This window comes from Schistocerca serialis, chromosome 9 (genome assembly GCF_023864345.2).
Source record: "Schistocerca serialis cubense isolate TAMUIC-IGC-003099 chromosome 9, iqSchSeri2.2, whole genome shotgun sequence".
In the NCBI taxonomy this organism is placed as follows: domain Eukaryota; kingdom Metazoa; phylum Arthropoda; class Insecta; order Orthoptera; family Acrididae; genus Schistocerca; species Schistocerca serialis.
This window is the reverse complement of record NC_064646.1, coordinates 8,920,146-8,939,868: the sequence shown is the minus strand read 5'-3', so window position 1 is coordinate 8,939,868 and position 19,723 is coordinate 8,920,146. Positions and strand designations below refer to the sequence as shown.

Genomic DNA, 19,723 nt, shown 5'->3' with positions numbered 1-19,723 from the left:
CAGTTATATTAACACAGATATTAACTTTAGTTTTTGAATTAATCAAAATTTTTCTGTTCCTAATTATCAACTCCTCAGAAAAAATTCTGATTTCCTTAAGCCAATATTCACTTTAATCTTTTCACAGCATGTGCACTTTGTGTAAAATCACTGTCCATTTGCTTCCCTTTCATTATTTGTTGTAGAAGAGTACATGTTAGTACCATTCCCTTCAGAGTCTTGATTCATAGTAGTACTCTGTCCTTTGGGCAAGAAACTTTTTCTGGAAAAAAAGAACAGTAAATCACAGTATCCATCCACCACTGAGACAGTAAATGTGAACCAGCAAAATAACCACCTTAGGGTTTTCGCAGCTTCAAATTGAGTTTCCTTTAAAGAAACAGATATCTCTCTTGTTTTGCCAGACCACCACTCATAGAAAATGAACCAAAACTGAAGTGAAATAGATATTGAATTGTTATGCAATCATATTCTGCAGATACAGTTGTCATATAAAGGTCTATAAGTCACTTTAAATGAAAAAACAAAACTGCTGAATATGAAAGCCAACATGCAGAAAACTCTTGCCAAAACACACAGTTCTGTTGTTATGAATGCCTTCAAAATTTACATTCAATAGACCTCATCCTGAAGGATGCTATCCTGCAGGTGAATGAAAGGATAAATTTTATTTTCATTCCTTCATTCTTTTAGAGAATGATTCTGATGGAACGTTGGATGACAAGAATACATAATACAGCCCTGGATTTGAGGGTCGGAATTAAAATGTTTTATTAGAAAGAAATTAAGGGAGAACAGGCAACAGTTCATTTGCAACTCATCCCATCCAGGCAAAAGATGTGGTTAACTTGTTTCAGAAAGGCTTTGACTACTTTTCATCATTCTCTGAACTGAAGAATATCCTTTCTAAAATCTTTCCCACCTCTTCCAAACTGGTGCTCTGCTGCCCACTCATGCTATGAAATATCCTGGCCACCATTATGCCAAACCTACCACCAACTCCTTGCCACATGGATCATATAAAGGAGAAAGTACCATGTGCAAGACAAGTCCTTATTCAACCACCCAGCACATTCTGTTCCAGTCCAATCAACAGGGATAATACCCTATCCATCAGAATCAAGGCCACCTGTGAAAGCAGCCATGTCATTTGTCACCTCTGCTTAAGTACATTTTATTGATTTCAGCATTGATTATCAGCCTGTTGACTGCCCAGTGATTTACCTATAAGTATATGGTGACTGGTTACAGTGACTCCATCCATTGTTTTTGTTCCAACCAGCACCTTTCAGATTCTATGTACAGGGTGACCCGAAAGTCTGTTAACATTTGAAAATTCAATACTTCATGGAATATTGTAGGTAGAGAGGTAAAAATTGGAACACATGCATGACATGACATGGGATTTTGCTGAACACAAGAAAATGGGCATGAAATGACCGGCAGATGGCACTCCATACGATACAAAAGCAATGGTTAGCATTACGATTGATTTTTAGGAAAGAATATGTTCTTAATAACAAATGCTCAACATATCAGCTATCACTCATCAACAGTCCTACAGTCGAGGGACAATGTTGTGAACAGCACTGTACAGCATGTTAGTAGGTATGGTGATGAGAAATTGTCTTTGAATGTTGTCTTTCAGCATCCCTAATGAAGTTGGAGGATCACAGTAGACTTGTGACTTCAGGTAACACCACAATCAATAATCAAGCGGACTGAGGTCAGGGGCCTGGGAAGCCAAATATGACAGAAGTGGCGACTCAGCACGCAATTCCCAACAAATGATGTGTACAAGAGATCTTTCACATGTATGGCAGTAGGGGGTGAAGTGCATCCTGCATGAAAGTCATATCATCTGGTGGTTGTTTATCAGCCAGGCTGGGGATGATGTGATTCTGTAACATATCTCATTTTTGGTTTCAATAAAACCCCATCTTACTTCAGGCATTGAGTCAAGTTTTACTTCTCTACCTACTTTATTCCATGAATTGGTGCATTTTAAAATGTTAACAGACTTTAGGGTTGCTCTGTACATTACAGTGTTTTATTTCCATAGCCTTAATGTGTTTCTGATGGTCAGAAAGAGTCTAAAAAGCTTGTAAGGGTGTTGCAGGGGAGGTTGTGTTGAGAAATAATTGTTTAGAAAAAAATCTGATACATTGCACCATTTCCAAGTTATTTAGCATTGAAGTTAGCCAGGTCATTCTGCACGCAAATTCAAGTACTTGCGTGTGCTAAAATGAAGTAATGCACAGACATGGGTGGGTCTGTGAGTTATCACCTCTTCAAATGAGTATTAGCAGTTTAAATGTGCCTTTTTTGGAAGCAATAAATTTAACCTAGATGAGCAAAAATTATGTTTGTTCAGTTTGAGGAAACTAAACGAAGAAAATGTCTGGCAACACTGTCTTTGGCAGGCTGCTGGAATTTGTGCACATTATTGTCTGACTGGCTAACTTCAATGCTAAATAACTCAGAAATGGAGCACCATATTGAATATTTATCTGAACAATTATTTCTCAGCATATCCTTTCCTGCAACACCTTTACAAACTTTTCAGGTTGTTTCAGACCACCCTGTACATCTAATCCCAGTGAAAACTAACATATTCCTCTACTTTGTAACTACACAAAAACTATGTAAACATTTTTGGAAGGTGATTATCAACAGCCAGCAAGTAATGTATAAAATGCATGTTTGACCATCCACTGCTTTTATTTTAAACTCTAATACCAACTGGTTTCAGTCATGGACCATCTTCATGGATAACAGTTAAAATGGTTTAAGCCATAACATTACATTTGTCATTACTGAAATAATGTGTAAGCATGTCATGAATATCAATATACGACACAAGACTTTTAGAAGCAAACATACTAATAACAAATATACATAGAGCAGTACTGAAGAGAAGATGTCTTTGCTTCTGAAAGTCTTGTGTCGTGTATTGATATTTGTGACATGCATACACACTATTTAAGTAATTACGTATGTAATGTTGTGGCTTGAACTATTTTAAACCTTGTCCTTGAAGATGGTCCTTGACTGAAATGGGTCAAAATTTGGGTTTAAAATAAAAGCGGTTGATGGTCAAACATGCAGTTTATATAAGAACTATTTAAATTTGTGTAAAATCTGTAGTTAATAAAATAATATATCATTAGACCTAAAATTGCAGAGTTCACCCCCTCACCTCATAAGTCACCCAGCAACCTTTCATTACACCACTAAAATATCATATGTATATATATTGCAGGAATATAAGGAAAAAATAAAAATAAAATAAAACAATACAACACTCATTAGCATCATCATTCCCAATCCAACTACTTTCATTTCCAGTGATTGTGTTTACATAAGCAGCAACAGGAACTGAGAGCAGCATTTCCTTTAGAAAAAAGGAGGCCATCATTAGCAACATCTGCCTTAAAGATTAACCTTCACTATGCAGATCTCACAGTTTCAAAGTTCTATTTCACTACTTAATATATATAAGAAGCAGTCAAATGAAAATGAGGTAGATACGAAAAGAAGTAAGTAAACCATTTATTATTTCGAAAGTACTGGTAAAGCATTTATTATTTCAAAAGGAATAACCTTAACTGCTAATACATTTATCCCACTTTGAGACAAGATGGTCAGTGCCTTCATGGAAAATTGTTTGCAGTTGCCTACTGAACCTTGATTGTACCCAGGCGTGCACCTCTTTGTCTGAAGCAAACCAACGCCTGCAAATCTCTGTCTTTGGGGCTCCAAAAATACGGAAATCATATGGAAAGATATAGTGACTATATGGAGGATGTGTAAGGGTTTCCCAGTGAAACTTCTGCAACATACCTGAAACAACATGCTAACAAGATGCCTGCCCACAAGTTGCCAAGGTTATTTTGACTACATTGCAGAAGTTTCACTGAGAAGGCCATACACATCCTCCATACAGTCCCGATCTCTCCCTAGGCAATTTCCATATTTTTGGAGCCCTGTTGAAAGACATACCTAGCCATGAATTTGATTCAAACAATTACAGGTGCACTCTTGGGTATAATCACGGTTCCATAGGCAACCTTAAACATTTTATCATGAAAGCAATGACTACCTTATCCCACAGTGGGATAAATGTATTAACACTTAAGGCAATTACTTTTGGAATAATAAACAGTTTACTTACTTTTTTTTATTTGTCTCATTTTGATTTGACTGCCCCTTATAATATATATCATCTTTTGCATCACCAAAATGGTTTCAAAGAAAATAACTACTTTAAAGAAAATGGTAATCTCAGTCATGTATGTGGTACCCCAAGGAGCCTTAAGCCATAATCTTTTTAAATGAGTGACTTGGAGGAAAGGAGGAGCCCCTTATTTCTCAAAACTGTCAAATAGGGAGCAACAAAGAGAGATATAGTGACCTAAGGAGATAAAATAGCCATAACTGAATGATACTAAGCAAAGAAAAGGCTAAATTTTGGCAGAGCCGCCCAGAAAACTGCATGTTCTAAAATACTTTTGCCATATGTAAGCCTATTTTCCAAATCATTGTTGACCATCAAAGCACATTATGTTCATTTTCAGTAATTAAGCTTGTGAATGAGACATGATGAAAAACAGCATTATGTACAGTAACATTGAAAAAATAAAAATAACATAAACACTTTATTAGCCGGCATGAAATTATAAGCTGAGAATATGGACATAGAGTATGCATAAAGACTTACTAGACTGTGAAGCATTAAGAGTGAAATGTATTGTTTTTTGCTATACATTGCAAAAAAGTTTATTATTAAAAATTTAGCTTGCAAAGATCAAAACATATTTAAAATTCTTGTGGCTGTACATAAAGAGCAAAAAATATCAGCACAAACAACAAAGCTGTGTCCAGCAGGAACAAATGCATTTCAGATATGAGTGTTGACATGAACAATTTCCTTATCTATATTTCAAAACTGAGACATGCATCTTCATTGCAAGCTGGTGGGTTTTATATGCAAATGCATGTGCTGCTTTATGCATATGCTGCTCATTCACTTTACATGGTTGGAAATTAATCCATGTTCTAGTATAGCTGGTTATTTTGCTGGTTATTGCCTGATAGAAAGCCACCCAAGATGCAAAAACAAAATTAAGATTATCATGCAATGGTATGCAAGAGACTCATTAGTAATTATCAGTTAGTAGTAACAAAAGTAATACTCAACAGTTAGTGTTAGGACAAATTCAAATTATCAGCTACTATTACGTTAGTCTGCATGGTATCAGATGACTGAAAACTAATATGTGATACTACCTCAACTTTTTATGCTGATTACAAATCTGTTTTCAGTTTTTGGCTATCATGTACAGTTTTTCTGCGATTGGACTTCAGTGATATATTGCTGTGCCAGTAGGTTATGCATATTGTTGGAGGGAACCTTCTCAATAAGGCCCTGTATATCCTTACGTTGTTATATATCTGTTGATGCTAATTGTTATTGTGTGATGCCGAAAGCACTGCTTATCTAACAGGCTCGGATTACCAGTGCTATAATGTGATTATTCTGTATATTTAAGACAATATTAATACAACACTTCGCCTACTGTTGATAGTTACTACAATGTCAACAGGCAAGTGTGTAAAGAACCTAAACATTTTCTGTTACATTTCTGGGAATTATGTAGAGGCTAAGCAGACTTTGTGTGAAAAGCTTACCATGTTTATTTTAAAATGAAACTTGATTACCAGGACAAGGGATGGGCACCAGAGACAGTTTGCCGCTGTTGTGCAGAAAGGTTAAGATTGTGGACAAAGGGAAAGAAAACACGCATGTCATTGATGATTCCAGTGGTGTAGGCAGAGCCTAAAAGTCACCTTAATGACTGTTACTTCCGCTTAGTTATTATTCAGGGGTTCAGTTCAAAAAATAAGAGACAAATTGTGTATCCAAGTATCGATTCAACCATTCGGCCAATTTGCACATGGAGACAATCTGATTGCTCCTCTTCCTCCAGCTGCTGCAGAGAACGTGGCAAAAGATGAAGAAGAAAATAAAGCTGATGCAATTACTGAAGGCAATACTGATATCCACCAGTCTGAATATGACTTCACTCCATAACTGTTCTCTCAGAGTGAACTCAATGCTCTTGTACAAGATTTGAAGTTGCCTAAGGAATCTGCAGAACTATTTGGCTCCCAGTTAAAAAGTAAGAGTCTTCTCGAACAAGGAACACATAACTCATTGTACAGACATAGAGAGAAAGAGTTAGTTCATTTATTTTCACTGAATGAGTCCTTGATTTACTGCAATAATATAAATGAATTAATGCTCCTCTATGGCATTGAACATGATTATACACAGTGGAGATTTTTCTAGACTCATCAATCAAGGGCTGAAAGCTGCGTTACTGCATAATGGAAACACATATGGGTTCATTCTTGTGGCCCATTAAGTTTAAATGAAAGCGACATATGAGAACATGAAGGTACTCTTAATGAGTATCCCTTATTAGGAACATACTTGTCTTATCCACAGTGACTTCAAAGTTATGGAATACTATTAGAACAACAAGCTGGGTTCACAAAAATACCCTGCTGTCTATGCGAATGGGACAGTCAGTTAAGGCAAATACATTGGAGTATGGGAGTTTGGACAGAGTGGAGAAATTTTGTGCCCATGACTAAAAATATCCTGCATGAACTGCTTGTAGAACAAAGAAGTCTTTCTTCCACCTCTACAAATAAAATTGGACTTAATGAAGTAATTTGTAAAGGTTTCACCACAGGATGGACCCTGCTTCAAGTACCTTTCCAAGAAATTTCCCTTCACCACACGAAAAAAACAAAGCTAGAATTTTTTTAGTCTACAAATAAATAAATTGATGAGGGATGAAGATTCTGAGAAGACAATGAAGAAAAGAGAAAAAGGTGCTTGACCGCCTTCAGATCAGTTACTGAGAACTTTCCGTAGAATAACGAAGATCTTACCTAAAAGGCCATTGTTGAAAAAAGGTGCAAAATTTCAAGAAGATGGTTATAACATGAGTGTGAAAGTCCACTTTCTAATCTCACATATCGACTGCTTTCTGGAAAATTTGGGGTTTTGGGGTGTTGTATTGAAGATCAGAGTGAACGTTTTCAACAAGATATTAAGGAGATGGAGAGGACATACTAGCGCCACTGGAGAGCAGCTATGATGGTCGACTATTGTTGGATGTTGAAGAGGGACAGTCATTATATACAAAGATGTGCAAGGAAATCAAAGAAGAGAAAGTTTAAAAATTAATGGAACACTGTTCACTTCTTGTTTTCATACAAGGCAGTCGAAAACAAATTAGGGGAGTTTTGAGGAGTATTTTTTAAATCTATTTTGTTTTTTAAATGTATTTTGATTAAAAACTCACCTTGTTTGAAATGGTGTTAGAATACATTTACGGGGTCAGAAAAATAGTCAAAATATTACTTCTTATTTTGTATAAAAACCTGACATGATACACAAAACAGTAGTTATATCTAGAATCAGCATAAAAATAGATTCAACAACAGATACTTTCAATAAATTATCTGACCAAAAGTTTTAAAATGCAGACTAGCATCATTTTTGCTCATAGGTCCTATATTTCTGGTATATGGAAACACAATGACAAGTTGAAGTGAACTGCTTATTAAAGCTCAAGCCATTCATATGATGATTCTAAATTATTATTATGCTGCATGCAGTCACATTTATGTTACAAATTGCAATAGAAAAGAATAAAAAAAATCATTAAGTCCCAAAATTAAGAACATTTAGCTCAGATGTTAATTGTGTTAGCTAAGCTGTCACAGTACTTAACATGAAACATATTATTGCTAATTATATCGAAATATTGTCATGAAATATCAAGGCATATATTATGGCATAGCTATTGTTTGGGTGAAAGTTTATCTCTTTGAGTGAAAGTTTATCACTAATCACTTTACACAACAACATTGAGCATCTAGTGGATCCGAAACAAGTCAAATGCAAGGTAAGCATCAGCCTTCAGTCCTTTTGTGATACAAGCAAAGGAGAAAACAAAAATGTGCTTGCAATGTGCTGTGACAGAGGCACAATGGAGAAAATACATATGGTGCAGACATGGAATATGATAGCGCAGATGTAAACTGATGAGGGCTTGGAGAAAAAGATACTGAGAAACTGTTTTAGTTGAGCTTTACTGATATTAAGACCTTTAAAGTCAAATCTGATTCTGAAATAAATTCTTGCACATTTTGTACAACTGTTAATCTGACTGCTTTCAATGCTTAGGCTTAAATATCAGCATAACAGCTGAGCATCAGCGTACAGAATCAATGTGAAATGGTTGCTTTCCCTCCGTTTCTGCATAACTTGACTAGTTCCACAATCCAGGTCATTCTTCTTCATGATGGGATCTGAAGAACATGGGGAATGATTAAATAACTATGAAAGAACCTAAGTTTCAATTGTGGTTTCTTTGCTTTATTTGTTTAATTACTATCAAATTGGGTTACACTTGTGAAATTTAGAACTTTTTCAGTGTACAGACAGTTATGTGAAATTTTAGGTGAACTGCCTGATATCAGTAACTTATTACCATGACATTTCAAGGCAGAATCTTCTGGCCATTTCAGGTGTATACTCTTGAAGTTGGCCAGAAGACTTTATGTCAAAATATTGTAGCAGCAAATTACTGACATCTGGCAGTTCATCTGAAATGTCATGGAAGAGGTTTCCCTTTTCCTTCACAAACTAACTTTTACAATCACCTGTTTTGAATTCATGCCAAGTTTCTCTCTTTCACAGCTTCTTTTTTTTTTTTTTTTTTTTTTTTCAAGTGGACATGCAGCACAGATGACTATAAGGTCCTGGCAAAAATGTTTGTGAAGAATGGATATGGTTTACATGGTAAAATACAGAATGTAGAAATTAGACAATAAGCCAGTAGTGACATGATGTCAATTAAAATATGATGTTGTAGATTAACGTAGTTTCCATATTTAAAAAAAATGTATTCTATCAGAATCATAAGACAGTTTGGCTGTGAAGAATTTTTGTGCTTGGGTGTTGTGAGATCAGCGATGCTTACACCTGACGTCTCTGGCACTCATTTTTATATCTGTTGTTCTCTTGTAAGTTCTGGTCTGGGCTTTTTGTTGCATTGTTTTGTTGAAATTTCTTGTATTCTTACATGGGAGAATAAATGTTAATTCTGTACATTAAAGTATACAAATGATTATTTATTTGGATCACCTATCAAACCATAGCAGACACATTATTTTCGTATGATCATATTAAAATTCAGGGTGAATGAATATCAGTGATAAGATTTGGTCATGACATTGCTGTGTCTTCCATGAAGATGAGATAATAGAGGACCTGTTCAATGGCATGAATTGCCTACTGAGCATAGAATATCAACTGAGAGTATATCAAAGAGAGACAAAAGTATTAAGGACAAACAAAAATGAGATTAACAACAAACTTAGCATCTTAACTGACGATCATAGTAGACAAAAGTGGAGGAATTCTGCTACCACAGAAGCAAAATAATTGATAAAAGATGAATGAAATGGAATATCGAGTGCACTAGCTTAGGCAAGGAGAGAATTCATAACAAAAAGGAGTTTACTAGTAAGCATGTACCCAGGACCTGAGATTTGGGGGGAGGGGGTCCTCTATTAGTTTTGCAGTGAATGAAGCAAATATAATTTTTGTAATTTCATTGAAAATGGCCAAATGGCTCTGAGAACACTTGCTACTGGTCAGTATTTGTTACATGTTTTAACTTTCTTCAAACTGATATTGAATTAATACATCTCTCTGTCTGGTGGGGCAAGATGAAAATTAGGTTCACACCGGCTTTTTTATAGAAGCGGTGGGGGTGAAGCTATCTTCCCCTGCCCTTCATTGGGTATGTCCTTGAATATATGTATCAAACATAGGCCTTATGTGGAGAAATAAATGTATGAGGATGTGTGGAGAACAGCACTGTATGGAACTGAATCATGGACTAAGCAAAAACCAGAAAAAAAGAGAATCAAAGTTTTTGAAAAGTAATGTACAGAAATGAGGAGGTTCTCAGGGAATAACTTCCTCTGTACTACAGGATGCTATAGAGGGCGAAAATTGTAAGCGATGACGGAGATTAGAATACGTACAACACAAACAAAGGCATTGCGAGTAGGTGCTGCTCGGAGCTGAAGAGGTTGGCATAACAGAGGAAACTGTGGTGAAGCACATCAAACCAATTGGGAAGACTGATGACCATGAGAATTAAATTAATATGGCAGTGGTCAAGGAGTGGTAATATTTGAGAAACACAAAAAGACAGTAAAGTTCCACGTGCGTCACTCAGTAGAGTCTATGTTCAATGAGTTGATGAGTAGATCAAAAGACATGAGATGTGTATATGTTGGAATTACTGACTTAATTTCTACACGAAATGATAATTAAAAGTCTTTCTCATCTCTGTGATTGTGAAGATCTTACATTACTCAAAGATCACAAGACATGTCACCTAAACACTAACTGTGTAATCTCTGAAGACATAGATTACATTTTGACATTCTTCAAAGTCTTGATAGTATCTTTAATTGAACTGAAATCTAAAATCAGCAGTCTTAATCTCATGTTGCTTCTCATCTATTAAATTATTTTTTTTTAATTTTCATTCATCACACAGTCACAACATTCTTCCTGATCTTGAATCTTTCCAATTTTGCTTACTCTTTTTCCCCATCATAACATTATTTTGTCTCCAAACTTCCACATAATGCAGCTACAATGGTTTTCATCTTTTAATGTGTTACCATATGCCTTATTCTAATGCATCTAACTGGATTCTCAAACTGTCTTGATGCTCCTCCTCTACACTCCTGTTATCTGGTATCACTTCTTGCTATTTCTGCAATGTTGTGATCGTTCTTGCACTTCACCCTCTGCACAAAATGTTACAAATTGAATTAATAAATAGTAGGAAATTTATACGATTTTCAAATCCCATTGGGATTTTCAGTGAGAAACAGTGAACTCTAAAGAGTTATGATTATTTCCAGTGTGATTCATTCAATATTTATTCTTTCACTTTGAATGGGACTGATGATATATGATCTCTCAGTACGAAATCAACATTAGTATTTCTGGAAGTAGTTAAATAATGAATTTAAAATGTATATTTGCTAGATTATATATTCTGACTTATTACTTTATGCTAAGTAGAATTACGATTTGAACTACTTACGACTCTCGAATGTCATTTCGCGATGAGGATACTCCACCTGGAACAGAAGTGTCAGAAAAACGAATAAGCTAAGAATTATTCTTACCATTAAACCTTTTCAGAAATTTTGCAAAAATAAACTTGGTACCATATACAATATTAACAACACCAATTTCCTTTTGTCATTAATGCTACATTTTCTTATCCTGCCCTATTTTATTCAAGTTTTAAATATACTTATATGACATCAGTTTCCTTTGCTAACATACTTTGTTATGAGCTATCAGATTCCATACATTTCAATCTTCACTCTGGCACCCTCTTTTACATTATGATGATGAGTGCTCAGTTATGTAGAATAATCCAGTGGTAAATCCAGGATGGATATTAAGAAAAGGAAAGTTACTTCTCACCATATAGCAGAGATGGTGAGTTGCAGAAAGGCACAACTAAAAGATAGTCACAAATAAAGCTTTCAACCAGTAAGGCCTTACTCGCCGGAAGCTTTATATGTGACAGTCTTTTTGTTGTGCCTATCTGCGACTCAGCATCTCCACTATAAGGTGAGTAGTAACTTTCCTTTTCATAATATTTTTAGAATAATCCAATATGTACAAAAACAGGAAGATTCATGTGTTTCCCAAGCTGTATCTGTTTCTGGGATAACACCACATAATCACTAATGATAATATGCTTAAATTTTGGTGGAGGATACTGGTTGTACTCTGTGAGGAACACCATTGCATCATGTTCCTGTTGAGTAGGTACCTCAGCACAGTTATCTTTTGCTTACTATTGCCTTATTTAGTAAACTAGTTATCAGGACATTCTATCTGCAGCTGTAACTTGACACAAATATGATGTCTGGAAATGCTCCCACCTCTTTGCCAGCAGTTCTCTCTCTCTCTCTCTCTCTCTCTCTCTCTCTCTCTCTCTCTCTCTCTCTCTCTCTCTCTTCTATTGGGGAAATCAGCCACTGACTAGCAAACTGCTATATGGACAGGAACAAGTTGTAAGAATCACTAGCAGAGTCCACCTTATAACCACACGCAGAAATCGTTTTAAGGAACTACAAATCCACATATATATTGTGCAATACACATTGGTAAGCCAAAACATTATGACCACTGCCTACATGAATTTGAATGTCATCTGGTGGTGTTGAGAGCATGTGACACAGTATGGAAAGTATGTAAGTAGAGCACAGGTGAATGAGAAATCATTCTAGCGATGATACAGCCAGCAAATGCGGAACTCCACTGATGTCAGCAACTTTGACTAAGGGTAAGTTATTAGGTCTGGTGCCTGGGAGTGATAAGTTGGTCAGTTGTTTGTGAAGTGCTACTGTGAGCAACTGCAAGAAGTGTTTGAGGGACAGTGAAACCACAAGTACACAACAAGGCGGCAGTCATCCGAGCATCATCACAGAAAGTGTTAAGTTGGAGATTTGTCTACTCTAAAGCAGGCTATGTGGCAATCTATGGCTGGTGTAGGCTCAGGTGTTTTGAAGCACACAATTAAGTAGACATTGTTGGAACATGGGGCTCTGCTGCAGAGGTCATCTACATTTTCCCATGCTGACCCAACAGCATTGTCAGTTACAATTACATTGGGTACAAGATCATCAAGACTGAACTGTTGATCAATGGAAATGTGTCATTTGATTGGATAAATCAAGTTTCATTTTATACCAGATAGACTGAAGGTCACACCCTAATACACCATCATTCAGGTGAATGGCTGCTTGGACCATACTCTAAATGTGTCACCTGGTCGATTGAGTCATGATTTTTGTTGCATCTGGTCGATGGTTATATCTTGATATGCAGTATGGTTGTGTCTCAAAATTTAGTCATTCAGATGTGCTCAAGACATGCACTGTGCCAGAGATTCTGGGGGACATCCACCTGAGCACCTGTCATAATAAGCTGCAGACTACGTGAATTTGTCTCTGGACCACCTGAATTTCTTCATTCTTGATGTCTTTCTCTGATGATGATAGCAGACAGATAACTGTTCATGTCCCATGGCCATGATCTGATAGAGGGTTTCAAGGAGTTTGATAGTGAACTCACATTGATGTCTCGAGCACAAAATTAGCTTGATCTGAGCATGATGGAACACTTTTGGAATGCTACTGGGCACCAGCCCTGCTGCTACAAACCATAAGCCTGCAATTTATAGGAACTGTGTGACCTGTGCCTAGACATCTGGCTATACCTCAAGAAACATTCCAAGAACTTACTGTGTGACCTGTGCCTAGACATCTGGCTATACCTCAAGAAACATTCCAAGAACTTGTCAAATCCATGACACACACAATTGCTGCTGCATTGCATTCCAAAGATGGCCCAAAATGTTATCAAGCAGGTGGTCATAGGGTTTTGGCTCATCAATGTATATCATCAGCAAGAATAAGAAAAATAGGCCCTTGGTAGTTCATGCTTAATCATTCATTTATTGGGAAACTGTTTGTCACTTCCAACAACATGTTATTTTGTATAATTATGCCTTAATATTACCATCAGCTTGCTCTCTACTAGGTATGATTTTATTAACAGTTATGGATGCATCTAAAATCGTTTTTAATTTTCAAATAACTTCCAGGAATTCAGCCAGGTAACACTTTCAGTGTGACCGCCGATATTTCGACGGGAGAACACCCCGCCATTTTCAAGGCAAACTGCAACGGACAGGTGACGTACATGCACATTTGAAACTTCTGTTATAGAACTGATGCAGGAAAGAAAACACACACACTGAACACTAGTGTCACCAAAGATGACCAAAGTCAGAGATATCGATAGACTACGGACTCGCAGGTGAGGTATCATTGACTCTGCCCCTCTGTTTTTTGACAAGGGAACGAGCCGGATTCCAAACAGAGTCTAAACAATAGCCTCCATCGCTGTTAATGAGGTTGCTCACTAATTTAATTTCAACTGCCTCCTTAATAACACTGTCCCAATAGTTGGACGTGCATGCCAATATCTCGGTGTTATTATATAACATGGGGTGACCAGTATCCAACCAATGTTCGGCAATAGCAGATCTACTTGCCCGCTGTAATCGTGTGTGCCATTTATGCTCAGTACATCGGTCCTCTACGGTCCTGATAGTTTGACCAATATATGCCATGCTGCAGCTACAAGGAATGCGATATACACCCACCTTACGCAGACCAATATCATCCTTAACAGAACTCAAAAGCACTCTAATTTTAGATGGAGGTTGGAAAACACATTTCACATAATATTTCTGTAAAATACGACTGATCTTGAATGAGATTTTCACTCTGCAGCGGAGTGTGCGCTGATATGAAAGTTCCTGGCAGATTAAAACTGTGTGCCCGACCGAGACTCGAACTCGGGACCTTTGCCTTTCGCGGGCAAGTGCTCTACCATCTGAGCTACCGAAGCACGACTCACGCCCGGTCCTCACAGCTTTACTTCTGCCAGTATCTCGTCTCCTACCTTCAAGTCTCGGTTGGGCACACAGTTTTAATCTGCCAGGAAGTTTCATATCAGTGCACACTCCACTGCAGAGTGAAAATCTCATTCTGGAAACATCCCCCAGGCTGTGGCTAAGCCATGTCTCTTCAATATCCTTTCTTTCAGGAGTGCTAGTTCTGCAAGGTTCGCAGGAGAGCTTCTGTAAAGTTTGGAAGGTAGGAGACGAGATACTGGCAGAAATAAAGCTGTGAGGACCGGGCGTGAGTCGTGCTTCGGTAGCTCAGATGGTAGAGCACTTGCCTGCGAAAGGCAAAGGTCCCGAGTTCGAGTCTCGGTCGGGCACACAGTTTTAATGTGCCAGGAAGTTTCATGACTGATCTTGTTGGAAGTGCTTCCTATGTAAGGCAAAAGGCAGTAGACTTAGGTGTCGACTCAGAATTATCATCAATCACCCGATGTACAGTAAGTCGATAGCGCAACGCACGTTCAGTCTGTCTATCGCTATAACCATTTTGACAAAATGTAACTTCAAGATGAGACAGCTCAGCTGGCAAAGTCTCAGCATCGGAAACGACATGTGCCATGTGTACCAAGGTACGAAGTACCCCTTCACGCTGAGCCGGATGGTGACAACTATTAGCCTGTAAGTACAAGTTAGTGTGAGTGCATTTCCTGTAGACTGCATGTTCCAATGATCCATCATCCTTCCTCCTAACCAACATGTCAAGAAAGGAAGGCAACCATCCCCTTCCACCTCCATCGTAAAACGAATGTTCGGGTGGATCAAGTTCAGATGTTCTAGAAAGACATTCAAATTCTCCCTACTGTGACGCCAAACAACGAAGGTATCATCAAAATATCTAAAGAAACAGGAGGGTTTCAGAGGCACCAACTCCAATGCACATTTCTCAAAGTCTTCCACAAACAAATTTGTGGTCATCACAGGAGACATCCGACTACCCATCGCAACTCCATCTGTCTGCTTGTAATAGTGGTCATTGAATAAAACGTAAGTGGATGTCAACACATGCCGAAAGAGATTAGTTAATTCAGCACCACACCTAGCCTCAATTAACTGCAATGAATCAGACAGAGGAACACGAGTGAAGAGAGAGACCAAATCGAAACTCACTAAAATATCAGAGTCATTCAACCGCAGTCCATCCAAACGACGTAAAAAATCAGCTGAGTTCCTGATATGATGTTCACACCGACCTACTTGTGGACACAACAGAGAAGCAAGATGCTTGGCTACACAATATGTCAGAGCACCGATGTTACTCACTACAAGACGGAAAGGAGCCCCTTCCTTGTGAACCTTCGGAAGGCCATATGACCTAGGGGGAACAGCAGTATATGTGTTAAGACTCTTGATAGAGTCCTGCGACAAAGCACTTTTCTTCAGGAGGCTGTTGGTCTTTCTTTCAACACTTTTTGTGGGGTCAGCATCGATTCTGCGATATGCTGAATCAGATAGTAAGCTTTGCATCTTTTGTACATAATCCTGTTTATTTAAAACAATGGTGGCATTGCCCTTGCCTGCAGGTAAAATAACAATATCAGGATCAACTCTGAGAGAGCGTACAGCAGCCCTCTCTTCTGCTGTTACATTACTCTTGGACGAGCCCTAGTCAACACATAGAATGCCTCCCTCCTAACCTACTCTGCAGCATCAGGAGGTAGTTTACTAATAAAATCAACTGCCGGCAAACTCCTCAGATTGGGTGCAAAATTTAAACCCTTTCCAAGCAACAGAGGCACTGTCCAAGCAATCCCATTACTGCCCAGCATTTGGCAAACTTTGAATGTTTTCATCGCGCAGAGTCTGATGTTATATCTCGACGTTCTGTGATAAATCTCACAGGGAAATCTTTTGACGACGCAACCTTATCTGTGCTTGGGAAGGGTTTAAATTTTGCACCCACTCGAAGAGTTTGCCAGTAGTTGATTTTATTAGTTCAACTGAACAGGCAGTTTGCAAATTACCTCCTGACACTGCAGAGGAGGTTAGCAGAGAGGCTGCCACGTGTTGACTAGGGCTCGTCTACCCAAGAGTAATGTAACAGCAGAATAGAGGGCTGCTTTACGCTCTCTCAGAGTTGATCCTGATATTGTTATTTTACCTGTGGACAAGGGCAATGCCACCATTGTTTTAAATAAACAGGATTATGTACAAAAGATGCAATGTTTACTATCTGATTCAGTGTATCGCAGAATCGATGCTGACCCCACAAAAAGTGTTGATAGAAAGACAAACAGCCTCCTGAAGAAAAGCGGTTTGTCACAGGACACTATCAAGAGCCTTAACACCTACAGTGCTGTTCCCCCTAGGTTATATGGCCTTCCGAAGGTTCACAAGGAAGGGGTTCCTTTCCGTCCTATAGTGAGTAATATCAGTACTCCGACATATCATGTAGCCGAGCATCTTGCGTCTCTGTTTCTCCATTGTGTGCACAAGTGGGTCGGTGTGAACATCATATCAAGAACTCAGCTGATTTTTTAAGTCATTTGGAGGGACTGTGGTTGAATGACTCTGATACTTTAGTGGGTTTTGATGTGGTCTCTCCCTTTACTTGTGTTCCTCTATCTGATTCATTGTGTTAATTGAGGCTAGGTTTGGTGCTTAATTAACTAAGCCTGGCCGGGGTGGCTGAGCGGTTCTAGGCACTACAGTCCGGAACTGCGTGACCGCTACGGTCACAGGTTCGAATCCTGCCTCGGGCATGGATGTGTTAGATGTCCTTAGGTTAGTAAGGTTTAAGTAGTTCTAAGTTCTAGGGGACTGATGACCTCAGAAGTTAAGTCCCATAGTGCTCAGAGCCATTTGAACCAATTAACTAATCTCTTTTGGCATGTGTTGACGTCCACTTACTTTTTATTCAATGACCAGTATTACGAGCAGACAGATGGAGTTGCAATGGGTAGTCCATTGTCTCCTGTCATCACAAATTTGTTTATGGAAGACTTCGAGGAACATGCATTGGAGTCTGCGCCTCTGAAACCCACCTGTTTCTTTAGATATGTTGACGATACCTTAGTTGTTTGGCCTCATGGTAGGGAGAATTTGAATGCCTTTCTAGAACATGTGAACTCGATCCACCCGAACATTCATTTTACAATGGAGGTGGAAGAGGATGGTTGCCTACCCTTTCTTGACGTGTTGGTTAGGAGGAAGAATGATGGATCATTGGGACATGCAGTCTACAGGAAATGTACTCACACCAACTTGTACTTGCAGGCTAATAGTTGTCACCATCTGGCTCAGCGTGAAGGGGTACTTCGTATCTTGGTACACGGGGCACATGTCGTTTCTGATGCTGAGACTTTGCCAGCTGAGCTGTCCCATCTTGAAGTTAAGTTTCATCAAAATTTTTATAGTGATAGACAGACTGAACATGCGTTGCGCTATCAACCAACTACACATCGGGTGATTGATAATAATTCTGAGTCGACACCTAACTCCACCGTCTTTTTGCCTTACATAGGAAGCACTTCCAACAAGATCAGTAGTATTTTATGGAAACACGATGTGAAATGTGTTTTCCAACCTCCATCTAAAATTAGAGTGCTTTTGAGTTCTGTTAAGGATTATCTTGATCTGCGTAAGGTGGGTTTATATCGCATTCCTTGTAGCTGCAGCATGGCATATATTGGTCAAATTATCAGGACCGTGGAGGACCAATGTACTGAGCATAAATGGCACACACGATTACAGCAAGTAAGTAGATCTGCTATTGCCGAACATTGGTTGGATACTGGTCACCCCATGTTACATAATAACACCGAGATATTGGCAAGCACGTCCAGCTATTGGGATGGTGTTATTAAGGAGGCAGTTGAGATTAAATTAGTGAGCAACCTTGTTAACAGGGATGGAGGTTTTTGTTTGGACTCTGTTTGGAATCCAGCTCTCTCCCTTGTCAAAAAACAGAGGGATAGAGTCAATGCTACCTCACCTGCGAGTTTGTAGTCTATCGATATCTCTGACTTTGGTCATCTTTGGTGACACTAGTGTTTAGTGTGTGTGTTATCTTTCCTGCATCAGTCCGAGAACCGAGGTTTTAAATGTGCATGCACGTCGCCTGTCCATTGCAGTTTGCCTTGAAAGTGGTAGGATGTTCTCCCGCCGATATATCAGCAGTCGCTGAAAGTGTTACCTGGCTGAATTCCCAGAAGTCATTTGAAAGTTCTATACGCCAGGAGACACTCAGGTCTCACATCATTTTTAATTGTATATATGGTATCGCAACTGAAAGTGATGGGTAAGGCACTGTTAAACAGTCAATGTAATGATACTCTTTTCCTACTGAATCTATTTCTACAGACGTAGTCTGCAAACAACTGTGAAGGATATGGCGGATGGTACTTCTTAACGTGATACCACATGAAACTTCCTGGCAGATTAAAACTGTGTGCCCAACCGAGACTCGAACTCGGGACCTTTGCCTTTCGCGGGCAAGTGCTCTACCATCTGAGCTACCGAAGCACGACTCACGTCCGGTACTCACAGCTTTACTTCTACCTTCCAAACTTTACAGAAGCTCTCCTGCGAACCTAGCAGGAGAGCTTATGTAAATTTTGGAAGGTAGGAGACGAGATACTGGCAGAAGTAAAGCTGTGAGTACAGGCCGTGAGTCGTGCTTCGGTAGCTCAGTTGGTAGAGCACTTGCCCGCGAAAGGCAAAGGTCCCGAGTTCGAGTCTCGGTCGGTCACACAGTTTTAATCTGCTAGGAAGATTCATATCAGCGCACACTCCGCTGCAGAGTGAAAATCTCATTCATGATACCAAATGTTAGGATATGGCATATGGGAAGAAAGACTGCTTAAATGCCTCCTTTAGTGCTGTAATTTGTCTGTTATATATAGGGCATGAAGAATTAATATTGTAGCAGGCTTTTGCAGAAAGTTGGTGTCTATCTTCAAATGTCTGCCAATTCAGGTTTTTCAACTTTTCCTTGAAAATTTCCCATGAGAAAAGAATTATGGCAATTTGATTTGCATTTCTTTGTATATGTTCAGTGTCCCTCTTAGTCCCAAGCCTCCTTTGTAGACTGACTGTTATTTTCACAGTAT

At 38.6% G+C, this 19,723-nt stretch overlaps 1 protein-coding gene across 1 annotated transcript in view; it reads right to left on the bottom strand.

Moving 5' to 3' along the window:
• The window catches only part of LOC126418731 (fasciclin-3-like), a 149,908-nt gene that overhangs the window by 23,188 nt on the left and 106,997 nt on the right, over window positions 1-19,723 (bottom strand). The window contains exon 10 of the mRNA XM_050085642.1: window positions 11,220-11,256. Coding sequence (XP_049941599.1) covers window positions 11,220-11,256 — 37 coding nt within the window. The remainder of the gene's footprint in view (window positions 1-11,219; window positions 11,257-19,723) is intronic.